General features: G+C 34.4%; 2 protein-coding genes across 2 annotated transcripts; both read right to left on the minus strand.

Annotated features, from left to right (window-relative positions):
• Positions 1-699: 699 nt before the first annotated feature.
• Positions 700-3,282, minus strand: LOC111800489 (ACT domain-containing protein ACR8). Its single transcript, XM_023684204.1, has 7 exons — positions 2,925-3,282; positions 2,773-2,818; positions 2,559-2,673; positions 2,393-2,460; positions 1,666-2,238; positions 1,467-1,571; positions 700-1,395 (listed from the first exon to the last, which is right to left on the minus strand). Exons 1-7 carry the CDS (start codon positions 2,996-2,998, stop codon positions 1,033-1,035), a joined length of 1,344 nt encoding a protein of 447 aa, XP_023539972.1. The 5' UTR covers positions 2,999-3,282; the 3' UTR covers positions 700-1,032.
• A 4,965-nt stretch (positions 3,283-8,247) lies between these two features.
• LOC111800391 lies at positions 8,248-12,886 on the minus strand. Its single transcript, XM_023684059.1, has 4 exons — positions 12,251-12,886; positions 11,842-11,920; positions 10,394-10,462; positions 8,248-8,559 (listed from the first exon to the last, which is right to left on the minus strand). Exons 1-4 carry the CDS (start codon positions 12,604-12,606, stop codon positions 8,452-8,454), a joined length of 612 nt encoding a protein of 203 aa, XP_023539827.1. The 5' UTR covers positions 12,607-12,886; the 3' UTR covers positions 8,248-8,451.
• Between the last annotated feature and the right edge of the window lie 924 nt (positions 12,887-13,810).

Consider the following 13,810-nt stretch of genomic DNA (forward strand, 5'->3'; position numbering starts at 1 on the left):
TTTTATTGTTCATAACTTTTTACCAATATATTCTATAATTATTTAGCTTTTTTATATTCTTAAATTTTGTTTCAAATACCTGAATTATTACTTATAATATTTTTTTTAATTTGTTTTTGTATATTTTTAACCGTAGTAGCTAAATTTAGATTTAATTAATTATAAAAGGTAAATTGAAAATTAAATAAATAAAAGATTTCCTTTTTATTATTATTATTTTAATTTATTAAAAGGCATTTATCGAACCATAGAATGGAATTTTATAGAGTTTTTCATTTTTAATTGTTTTATGAAAAAAGAAATATTTAGTAAATTAAATGATTATATATATATATATATAGGGGTTGAAAAATGAAAAGTCAACTAGTAGGAGTTGACATTTGATGCAAAAATGTGAATTATTAAAACTTGAGGCTGCATGAGACATGCCAAGAAGAAAGTTTCTTAGCTAAGACCTTGTGTTTTTCAATGGAATAAATAAAAATATATAATTGAATATGTTCGATCTTTTGACGTGAAGGTTAAGTTAGCTCTTTTCCCTGTTTAGATTTGATAGTTGGCGTTGTAGGACGGGGAATGGGTCACATTGATCTCCTCTGAAGGGGAGGACGAGTAACAATGATTGGGCCCGATCCTATGGTTATAATCAAAGGACAGCTTGAATCGTCGAGGTGACTAATGGAAATGGGTCGATTAAAAGACGTTTAATTTTTTTTTCAATTCCATTAATATAAAATTTGGTATTTACATGACTATGATGAAATGTGTACTAAAAAATAATGTCTCTGTGATTGTGCATCAACAAACCCAATTTACATAACATTTCATATCTTCTAAGCTTTCAAAAAATATGTTTCCTAAGAAACTAAAATAAACCAAACTATCCCTAAAACCAACCTTTTTTTCCTTTCTTTGTCTAAATTCTTTGTATACACAGACTCGTATAATCAGAGGAAGCAAACAATACTTCTCAATCCTTCTCTCAATGGCTTTTCTTTTGAATCGAATCGAATCGAACCGAACCCAACTCTTTCACGAGCATGATTTGATCAGTCCTAGGTTGTATAGATTCCTCCTCACCATGCTTCCAAGAGTAAACAACACGGCCCCGCCGACTCCGTGTGTCTGTTCTTCCCTCTCTATTGTTTGATGATAACTCGAAGGGAGTTCCTTCACTATCAGGTTACTCAATCCGATCCTTTGTCTAATGGACTCGATGATTTTTGGATCAGCTGCACTTCCCATTGCATCCGTCACGTAGAATGTATTTAGAACCATGTCATCTGTCGTGGAGATCTCGGCCCTCGTTACGTTTAGACCGTTCTCTCGAAATGTCCTTGTCACGTCGGCTAAAAGGCCTGGCCTGTCTGTTGTGCATAGTTCTAGCTTCACACCCTGCAACAGACAATGTTAATCAGCTTGGTGTTGGGAAGAATGATAAGAAAGAAAACAAAATCAATATTTACCTCAGATGCTCTTCTTTGAATTGCAGCTTTTAAGCATTGGATAACTCGCTGTCGTTCGGCTTCGGAGCTAATCGGGGTTCCATCACTGTGCCTAATGTAGAATTCCTGTAAAAACCGAACGGAAGACGTTACCATAAGATACAAAAACCGAACCGAAAATGGTTAGTTTGAACTCTCAAGTGTGGAGAATGACATATACCAGATATGCTCTTTCTTCTGCAGTGTTGATTGTGGCATGAAACACCACATATTCCATGTCTGTCAAGGTGAATATCACATCGAACAACAGTTTCGTTCGATCCTTGCATTGAACATACACGACCGAGTAACCTCGCTCGGTGCAGTTCTGAACCGTTACGGCGGGGGAATTGTTGGCATTCGACTTGAAGATAGGCTTCCTCTCGTAATCACGGTCAGCAAACATCATTTGATGCAGTCTCCTTTCGGGGTGTGTGACTGCCATCGATACCGAAGTCTTGGCGCTACGAATGTCATTGTCTCCCTTAAGAACACTCCTCAACCGTGCAACAATGATATCGATTTTCTGTCGGTCTTCAATGGGAGAACCTGAGTTGCAGTCCTTGACATAGATCAAGGAAGCAATCCTGCCACTGTGAGTCCAAACCTTAGCCTCCACCACATCACATTGCAGATCAGCTAGAACAGCAAACACCTCCGAAAGAAGACCAACACGGTCGGTCCCAGTGAGCTCCAAAGCCGTGGTGGCGCCGTTAAACCCTTCGCTACTCCGATAATTAGTCATCCCAAGCGACTGCCAAATAAAACAAACACCCGAGATCCAAAAATGAGTTCCCATCACAAACAAACAAGCATCAGAATGTTAACAATTTCAGCTCACAATGAAACAACACCTAATGTTCATCGTGAGAATTCAATCAATAATGAATTAATCAACTACTAATCACCTGCTCGAGGTAGCTAATTACGCTCTCATCGGTTAATTTCTCACCGTTTTTATCAGTAACATGAAACACTGCAATGAAATCAGGACAAACAACCATAAGAAAACATTCAAAAGGCAGAAGCAACAAGCATAATAAAGCTGTTCATGTTCTTAATCTTAATTCATACCATCCATGAACCATCTTCCATCTGAAGAAACATAAGCCTTCTTGATTGAAAGGTTCAAATCAGTAAGAATCTGTACAGCCTCCAAGAGATTTCCATATCTTCTAGCACTATCAACCTTCAAATCAAAAACAAACCCACGAAAAGAGAAGTTTCAGCCACAGAATCAAACACAATTTCGCAAGAAAACAGAGCGTTTGAATGGAGATCTTCATACCTTAACCAAAGTGGCCGTAGAGCAAGCGCCATTGTCAATAACAACTCTGAATAAAGAATAAACAAATAAGCCCCAATTCGGAGAGAACGCCGGGAATGATCAGGAATCAGCGAAGAAATTCGAACAAAAAACAGAGGAATTAGAGAACAAACCTGGGAGTATTCATCCGAATAACAAGCTTCTCGTATTCATCAAGACAAGAAGGCCACTCCACCTCCATCATCATCTTCAAAAACTCAAATCAAACACAGCGATTTTTCAACTTGAAACCGTTGCTTAAATAGCGAGGAAGAGAAATCAAAGAAACCAAGACAGATGAGGAGGATCTAAGGCCGAGTGAAACAAAGAATCAAATGAGAAAAAACAAAGTGGCGTTCAAAAATCTCCGCGAGGGAATTGAGAAAAAAGGCATAGACAAAATCGCCAAAAACAACGTCTGTGGAAGAAACAGTGGCTGTTTCAGTTCCGAAAAAGGCCTGCAAATCCCTTTCCCCTGCGCTTCGATCTTTATATCTCCACCCGTACTCTTGGGATGAACATTTATGATTATATAATATCGTATCAAATCTTCAAAATCTTTTTTTTTTCTTTTTTTTTTTCTTTTTTTTTTCCTTTTTGGGTCTCAGTTATTTTTTTCCTTTTTGGCGAATAACTGTTTACCGTCTGCGTGGAATTGTTTTTGGAGCTGAGAAGTCGCTCCGCGAAGTGAATAATAAATGGCCTCACCCTGCCCGGATTATGCTGCCCCTGTTTTCCTTTTTTGTACCACTAATTGCTACCCCATTTTCCTGTCCATTAATTTTAAATAATTTTAAATAATTTATTTTATTTTCAGGCACAACAAAAAAAAAAAAAGGTTTTAACCTCTAGAATTAAAACAAATAATATATTCTATTAAAAAAATATTAAAAAAATATCAATTAGATATCGGTCAACAAAAATTTGGACCAACTTGACCGTTGGTGATCCGAGTAACCCGAATAAAAAGCTCCAACCCAACCTTCTATAATTAGGTTGATTGTCCTGATGTTTTTTTATTATTATTATTTAAAATACATTTATATTAATAATTAAAATCTCATAAAATTCAAATATTAGATATTAAAACATTCACAAATGTTAAATATTTTTAATTTGTAACTTCATTTCTTGGTTGGTGTGGTTGGCTGGACCAGAAAAATGTCAATACATGAATTAATCTAATTTTTTCAATTTCCAAAAATTTAATCCACCCGAAAATGAAAAAAATCTAGCATAACCCAGTTTGAGTTGGGTAATTAGGTTGGTCGAGTTCTCCGGACACATGAACACCCATAAAATCAATTTATATATATATATATTATTTATACATTTGGTTTATTAAATTTAATTTTTTTTTTGAAAATACATATTTAGAAATGGGTTAACCAACAAAGTTATATTAATTTACGTAATATGTTGTTAATATAATTAAATAAAGGTTACAGGTCAATAATTAATTTTTAGTGCAAGACAACATTGATTTTTGTTGGTGGGAGTTGGACTGTCCAGCAAGGATGCCACGTAAGTTCATGACGTGTACGTTTGCTTGCAATTGACTCGATAGTATTCCCGGAGCTACCACCAAGAGAAACGGGAGTTGTTCGGTCCAAAAGTCCAATTAGTAGAAAGAGAAGGGTAAATAAGTAAATTCAAGTCCAAAAGTCCCATAAGGGCAAAATGGTAAATGAGTGATTAAAAATAATAATTAATAGGGGGAAGTAGAAGTGACGTGGGTAGTGGAAAGCACGCTTGGGTAAGGGAACAACCCATCTCCCCGGCCTGCCTCACAACAGCTCCTAATCAATTGAAATTTATATTAATAATTAATTCCCTTTTTCTCCCAATTATGCTGTCTTAATTCTTTATTAAACCCATTATTTCAAAATTAAAAATAAAAAAAAAAATTATTATTGTCGTTCCATTTACGATACCCCTTACACGACCCATCATGTTTCAAATTAATTGACTTGACTATTAAACTATTGCTCGTACATAATGAATTATGCTTATATTTCAAGTAGACTTGACGTAGAGCTGAAGTCGAACAAATAGAACACAACACTACGAGAGCATGCAAATATATATATATATATATATATATATATATATATATATATATTTTAAACAATTTACTACAGAAATATTCATTTAAAGATATTTTTATGAATTTGGTTTATTTTAAACACAAACTTTTTAAGTTTTTTTTTAAAGATTTTGTTGTCTTAAAATTTAGGATTATTGTTATTATTAGTTAAATATGTATATTTAAAAAGAGGAGGCAGTGGGGCCCACAGGGGGGTTGGAGTTGTCTGAAAAATCACGTGCAAGGTATGTCAGAAATCACGTTCCTAAGTTGGCGGCTAATTTTTCCCTCCACCGCCAATGACGTGGCATCATTGCAAAAAAAAAACTGCCCCTCCACCCACCAGAGTAACTGTTTACAGTTAAAAACTGTTTCAAATATATAAATAAATAAATAAAATTAACTTTTTAACCAATATTATAATATATTAACCATGGTGTATATATATTTAAAATAAATAAATAAATAAAACTATATTAGAGCTACATTTTATTATTAAAAATTGAATTAATATAATAGCTGATAAGGAACAAATAATAGGCCAAAAGAGTACACTAACTTTGTTGTCACTTTGATTTTGTGTTTTTGTTTGTGTTGTATTGTAATCATTACATTTATTTATATATATATATAATATGATTCCTTTTGTTTTTGGAAATACGGATTAGGTTAGATCGGAGAAATCTATAGTTAGATTGGTGTCTTGAACAACCCGAACAAAGTTCACAACTTAACTCAATCCAACCGTCTATTTTTATGTTGGATTGGATTGAGCTGTCCAATTGTAGGGTTGGATCGTAACTTTACTATTGTGGTTGACCAAAAAAATGTCAACCAACCATCCTAAACTAAAAAAAAAAAAATCTAACTCAGCTCAATCTTTTTGACTTGGCTTGGGTTGGATAGTCCGAGTTAGTCGAGTTTTCAGGTCATATAAAATATCCCTATTTATTTTATAAACAATATTCTAAAAATGAAAATCATTAAGTCGGCTAGATTCATAAATAAAAATATAAATCGGTTAAGGTTTGATTCATCGCTAGCAAATGACACATAATAAGTTAAAATAAACTTTTTGGAAGGAATATTATTTGATGGTCTAATTTTATTCTTGTATTTTTCTTTGTAACTATTTGATGGGAGTGTAGCGATTCATTTTTTTAAGATCAAAATTATATTAAAACATTATCGAATATCGACGTATATATGTTATTTAGTTAATATAATAAAGGGAACAAAGTGTTTAATCGCCAATATGAACATAGCTCAACAAAAAATAAATTATTTAAAAAAATTTATGGGACGCAATATGAAGATTATAAACATTTGACGGTTGCAATTTAATGGTGTGTTGTGTGAATATTTGATATCTGAACTTTAGAAGGTTCTATTTATTAACGTAACATATGTTGTGTACAAATGTGATTTTTTTAAATAATAAAAAAGAAAACAACCTGACGGTTCAAGGTTGGATTGCGAACTCTATTTAAATTGCTTAAGTCACCAATCCAACCAACCCGAACTTTCAAGTTGGTCCAACAAGTTTCTCAAATCCGACCTATGTACGCCTCTAGATCGTAGAAAAAACAAGTTCTTTAATCATTGAAGTAACCCAAATAATGTCAATTGCCACATCGACTAATCCTATATAAATTAGACTCGATATTGGGATGAGACAAACAGTAGGAGGCAAATGTCCTAAACCATGGTTCAAGGTTTATTTTCGAGGCCAAGTGTCCTCAACGTTGGTGCTATGCGAAAACATATATTAAAAGATGAAACGACTCTTGTACCGAGTTGAAGAGAAGAAAGAAGCCAAATTTAATAATATTTAATTATCATTAACTAAAGAAAATTTAATTTTATAAAGTATTTGATGAATTGAAATAAATAATTTTTAATAAAAAAATTTGATTTTCTATCATTTATAAGGTTGTTGAGTAAACGAGGTTTCCAAATGTTTGGGTTTGACATTTAAAAAAAAAAAAAAAAAAAAAAAANAAAAAAAAAAAAAAAAAAAAAAAAAAAAAACTAATATTGTTTTGAGGATAATAATAAAATAAAAAAAGAAAGCCTTTGGACAGTGCGAAAAGCCAAGAAACATGGAATGATCCACAGCGTTGAATACGTGGGCCCCACTTTGATTTGATTTGATTTATTTATTTATTTTAGTAATTAATATTATAATTTATCCAAATTAGGGTGTAGCCGCCCTAATTATGTCGTTTTATTTTTATCCAAATTTCCTCTAACCAACCGCACTCATTTCATTCTGCTTTTAAAACTTCCAAAACAAAACAAGCTCATTTTATTAATAGTTTGAATTAATTTTGATTAATATTTAGAGAATATATTAGTTATAAAATATATATAATCGGTCGATATTTTTCACATCTAATTAATAATATATTTTATTTTATTAAGATTTAATTAATTTCTATTTTTCATTTAATTAGTAATATATTTTATTTTATTCTCCAGATTTAGTTTATATTTTCTATTTGATTATTTTTCAAAATTTAGTATTAGTTAGTATCTTCTAATATATTTTATTTGGGAATTAGTTGGTATATTTTATTTTATTCTCAAGATTTAATTATTTTATATTTTTCTTATTTGTAAGTATTAGTTCATATCTGTGATTTAAATCTCAATTCTATATATATATATATATATATATATATATATATATATTTCATTCTTAGATCTATTCACACTTTCACAATTTTATTTTTTCATTCCCCAAATCTACGAGTAATAGTATTTTTAGATCTATTCACACTTTTGGGTAGTAGATATTGTATTAGTAATGTCGAGAAAATAAGATCTAGATTATCTAATGGATCAAATATCTCAAGACAATTTAATTTATTTGAGATTTGAATCCCTTCACACTGCAATATTGATTAAGTCGAATTTCAATGATTTTGAATATGCAACTTAAATTATATAGAAATACAAGACAAATAATTAACTATTATGTAAATGTAACTAAAAATTAAATAAAAAATATTGAAATGAAAAATAATTCATTAATGTAGCTGTGATTTGATTACCAATTTTGTTAAATTGAAATTTGAACAGCATTCTTCACATTGTCTTTGAAGTTCAATCAGTCTTAGTTCATGTCACGAATTTTGTTAAATTAATTTATTTTCATCATTAAAAAGTTAATTTCTTAATAAATTATTGAATGAAAATACAATAACGACGTTTATCAATTTTAGTAGTTATTTTGCACGAATAGAGTCGAGTATAATACAATGGCTAGCGTAATAATAATTTTTTTTTTTTTGTGCAAAATGCACATAAATATTTTTAAAAATATTAAATGAAATTTATTGAAATAAAAAAGAGATGGAGGGAAGTGGTTGGGTATAAATGTGAATAAAAATTGACCATTCACCAAAAAGGGTAAATGAAAATAGAAACCAAATTATTTGACTTTTCAACCCAATATGTGCTGTGACATTGACAACAATCACCAAACATTGGTTTGTCCTTCACATTTCTAACCTCACCATTGGGGTTCACTATCAAATCCCTACTAGGTTGAGTTATATTATATGGTTTGTTTACAACTTACTTGAACGTTCTTGTGATGCTTTGTATATGCGAAATGCAGCAATGCACATTGTGGCATTTCCTACAGCCGTCAGTATTGCCTGAAGGGCCACCAAAACCTGCACTCAAAACACCATTTCCATGTCATTTTGGCTCCTTTTCAACAAACAAACCCCACCCAATGTCAATTTCCCTCCAACCTTATCAACTTTGAGAGGGAGGGGGTTTGGTTTTTCCGTAACCTTTCCAAGGTGAGCCGAGCCCCAAATGGGATGGACATGAGGTGGTGACGCAAGGACGCTGGCCCCGACAAAGGGGGTGGATTGAGAGTTCCCATATTGATGGGAGAAGGGAATGAATGCCAGCGAAGATGTTGGACCTTGAAAGAGGATGGATTGTAAGATCCCATATTGGTTGGAGAGGAGAACGAAACATTTTCATAAGGGTGTGAAAACCTTTCCCTAACAGACACGTTTTAAAAACATTGAGAGGAAGCCCAAAAAAGACAATATTTGCTAGCGGTGGGCTTAGACGGTTACAGAAGCTGCCTTTTTCGTTTGAAGCTTGTTGAAAAGATTGAGAAAAATCAGTTATTCACGATAATGAAAGATCCAGGATTCCTCGGGGTACACCAATAGAATCTGAATCCTATGAACCAAAACCAAAAACAAGAAATCCAATTCACCAAACTCTCTGTTGGTGGAATAGAAATCAAACATTCCCAATTCTTAGCACTATTCTCACTATCATTGAACATAATATGAAAGGGACATCCATGCCAGCTTCAATACTTGATTGAAAGTGAAAGGGAACGAGGGAACCGAAGTATTGTAGTAAACCAAAAGAAAATGATCAGTTAACAAATTTTCAAGATATAAATGGGATCTCAGAGTCCTGACTGATAACAGAACAAGCATTAAGGAGTTGATTCTCTTATGATCTCAGAGTTCAAAGTTAGAATTAAAAACCTAAAATGGTGATGGACTTGAATGATAGGCCCCCAATTAAGAACAGTACAGATATACATGTAGGAAGGGAGGCATCCTTCAGCTATTTTGCTACGGTCTGGTTTTGAGAGAGATTCGGGAGCTCTTGAACTCTCACTTGGACCATTGTATTACCCCTCTAAATATCAGTACCAGAGCAGTGTTCATATGATTCAGTTGGACTAAATTGGGCAATCTGCAGAGTTTCCTAATCGATGGTTTGTTTTAGGACTACATTTGAAAAGATTAATCAGCTAAAAAGTGATGGTCTGAATTATCCATAATGAGAATAATTGAAAGAGGCTAATATAGTAATGACAGAAAACTATTTCGGCTAGGTGGATCTTTTAGTAGTTTCAGAACTTTGACAAATCACTATCATAAAGAACTAGAATAAAACTTTGTATGCATTATCTCACATCGGTTGGAGGGGGAACAAAACATTCTTTATAAGGGTGTGGAGATCTCTCCCTAGCAGGCACGTTTTAAAAACCTTGAGGGAAAGTCTGAACGAGAAAGCCCAAAGAGAACAATATTTGATAGCGGTGGGCTTGGGCTGTTACAAATGGTATCAGAGTCGGACATCGGTCAATATGCCAGCGAGGAGGCTGAACCCTGAAGGGGGGTGGACACCAGACGGTGTGCTAGCAAGAACGCTGGCCCTGAAGGGTGGTGTATTGGGGGGTCCCACATCGATTGGAGAGGGGAATGAGTGTCCGCGAGGACGTTGGGCCCCAAAGGGGGTGGATTGTGAGATCCTATATCGGTTGAAACGGGGAACAGAGTATTCTTTATAAGGGTGTGGAAACCTCTCCCTAATAGACAAGTTTCAAAATCCTTGTAGGGAAGCCCGGAAGGAGAGGCCCAAAAAAGACAAAAATTTACTCGCGGTGGACTTGGGCGGTTAACACTATTAGTTCTTTCATTATGTCCAGCAAAATCTTGCCAAAACTGAAACTTTGTGTACCTCGAGAGACTCAGAATTGTAGAAAAAATGCCATGTGCAAGCACAAAATGCTCCACCAAGCAATGGTACCTGCTCAAGTTAAGAAAGAAAACAGTGATGCAGTTGAACCATTCAAACGAAATCTAAAAGCTTTGAAGAACTTTGAAGCTCTACGCAGCCAAATTATGACTTTGTAGGAAACAGCCCACAAACATAAGTTAATACTTCTCTAATTGAATCATTCCAAGACAATGAGGATAAACAGAATCCAATTTTACATTTATTCTCTGTTTGGTTGTGATGGTTTACTTTAATATGTTATGAAATATCAGTTCAGGATTGCTTAAGCATTATTTCTTCTTATTCTTCTCTGTCTCTTTTCAAAGAAATACAATGAACTGAGAGTGACTAAAGAAATAATAATTTATTTAGTCACTTATCTTCGCTCTCTCTTCTCCCTCTAAAGCTGTGAGATCCTACATCGGTTGAGAAGGATAACGAAACATTCTTTATAAGGGTGTGGAAACCTCTCCCTAGCAGACGCGTTTTAACAACCTTGAGAGGAAGCCTGAAAGGGAAAACCCAAAGAGGATAATATTTGCTAGAGATGGGTTTGGGTTGCTACAAATGGTATCAGAGCCCGGCACCAGGCGAGTGAGGGGAGTGGACACGAGGCGGTGTGTCAACAAGGACGCATGGCCTCAAAGGGAGTGGATGGGGGGGGAGCCAAGCACCAGCGAGGAGGCTAAGCCCCAAAGGGGAGTGGACACGAGGCGGTGTGTCAACAAGGACACATGGCCTCAAAGGGAGTGGATTGGGGGGGAGCCAAGCACCAGCGAGGAGGCTAAGCCCCAAAGGGGAGTGGACACGAGGCGGTGTGTCAACAAGGACACATGGCCTCAAAGGGAGTGGATTGGGGGGGAGCCAAGCACCAGCGAGGAGGCTAAGCCCCAAAGGGGAGTGGACACGAGGCGGTGTGTCAACAAGGACACATGGCCTCAAAGGGAGTGGATTGGGGGGGAGCCAAGCACCAGCGAGGAGGCTAAGCCCCAAAGGGGAGTGGACACGAGGCGGTGTGTCAACAAGGACACATGGCCTCAAAGGGAGTGGATTGGGGGGGGGGGTCCCACATCGATTGGAGAGGGGAACGAGTGTCAGCGAGAATGCTGGGCCTTGAGGGGGGCGGATAGTGAGATCCCACATTGGTTGGAGATGAGAACGAAACATTCTTTATAAGGGTATGGAAACCTCTCCCTAGAAGGTTCTAAAAACATTGAGGGGAAGTCCAAACGGAAAAGCCCAAAGAAGACAATATTTGGTAGTGGTGTGCTTGGGCCGTTGCAAAAGCATTCAATTTTCTGAATTACAATATAAATAAGTGCATGGGATTCATTCAAAAACAAAGAAAGAGAAACTCCTGGCTATAAGATAGATGAGAAAGTAATTATAAACAGAGAAAAAGAACATACCATTCCCCAAGAAAGTCCCTTCCAAGACTCATTGCCAGATTTCTCTCCATATTGCCACACCAAAGCCATTGCTGTAATCCTTACAAACAACACAAGACTTGAGATCAACAAAGTATACGCCAAGCTAGCCACAAGCAGGATATGAACTGTTTGGTTTATTCATCAAATGGGTAGCTAAAATCCAGAGCTAGTTTCAGTTTGAAAATGATCATAAAGCTCATATCTCCAACCTATCATTATAATCACGAGTTCATAATATCTTGAATTCAAACTTCTAAAACTTCTATAAGCTCATTTTCTTTTCAAGTAATACTGACTTGTTCATAATATCTTGTATTCAAACTTCTAAAAGCATCAAAGGATGTTCATGAAATCATTACAAACAAGAACAAGAATCATAAATCCTCACCATTCAACAACACTGGAAACATGTATAGCCCAGGTGGGCAAGGACAGAGCATTTTGGGGTTCATTAAACTGCAGCGAAGAAGCACCCAACGACTGCAATTCCGTTGCAGCAGCAGTAGCAGCAGCCGATTCAGGTCCCAGAAGAGCAAGAGTCAAGCCCGTGCCGATCAAAACCACCATAGTTTTCGAGTCCAAAGCCAGACCGGCGCCGATAGTCCTCGGAAATCGAATTCCAGTCAGAGCTTGAGAAGAAGCGGCGAAATCCGTCGCCGACCTCGGCAACGAGGAAGAAGAAGAAGAAGAAATGGGGCATTTGGGATTTGAAAAGGAATGGAACAAGGTGGAAGTGAGTGACATGATTTGGGGTTTTTTTTCTTTGTAGAAAACGAAAATTGAGTTCCCAAATGCTAAAAGAAAGCAGAGGAAACTGATAGATTCAGTAATCAATGGAAGAATTGGTCTGAAAACAGCGAATCATCTCTTCGATTCAGCGATTCCCCTAATTCACAGTCGCTTCTGGTTTGCTTTCAGTGGAGAAGGTGAAGATTCGGGAAGAAGGTAAATGGCGATAACAATCGAATTTGTGGACCAAATTTGGGTCCAATCTCTTTTCATGTTCCCAGAATGTTTGCTTCAACAAATTGATCAATAAAGTAAATTATTTGAGGGATTTAGTTAAATTAAGTTTACGTTTATTTAATCAGAGAAAATTACAAATTTAGTTCGTCAATTTTTTATTTTTTAAGTCTTAATTTCAACTCTATAGTTGGATTAACTTTTAAAAAATTGATTATAAGAATCTAAATTAATAAAAATACTTAAAATTATAAAAAAAAAAATTACCATTAAATTTTTTAAAAAGTCTAAAAAAAATAGTATTTTATTTCGTGTATAAAAAATTTATACCTCAATTTTAAAAAAATTCATTAATACCCTCTAACTTTTTTAAAGAGTTTTTAAAAAATACATTTATGTGTTTAAAAAATATCCAAATTTGAAAAGAAATATTGACACAATTTACCTTTATATAAAAAAAAGTTTTTTTAAAAAAATCTTACTGTCAATAGATGGATGAAAACTGTCTATTGACATCTCATGAATTATATCTAAACGTTTTAATGCTACATTTTTTTAGAGAAATGTTAACGATTTTTTTAAAAAAATTGGCTTTTTTTTTTAAAGAGTATTTTAAGAACAAAATCCAAAATTTAAGGAATTTTTTTTTATTAATTTAGCCATTTGGTCTCTCTAAGTCAAAAAATACTTAAAATTTTATGGAATAAAACTCAAATTTTTATTTTTATAATTGAATAAAAGTCTCATGATATTTAAAATTGGGATCAAATTTTAATTTACTTATTTTTAATTAGCCCTCGACTGAGTACAATCAACTCTCATGGTTAAAATGTTATTAAAGAACTAAGTAGATTAGTTAAAAAGTTATTAATACACTAAAAATGGGCCAACCATAGAAATTAATTATGATATTTATAATTATAACTAAACTATAACTTAGTACAATCATCTAATGGTTAAAAAGCTATTAAATAAATAGTTAAAA

This window comes from Cucurbita pepo, chromosome LG08, assembly GCF_002806865.2.
Source record: "Cucurbita pepo subsp. pepo cultivar mu-cu-16 chromosome LG08, ASM280686v2, whole genome shotgun sequence".
NCBI lineage: Eukaryota > Viridiplantae > Streptophyta > Magnoliopsida > Cucurbitales > Cucurbitaceae > Cucurbita > Cucurbita pepo.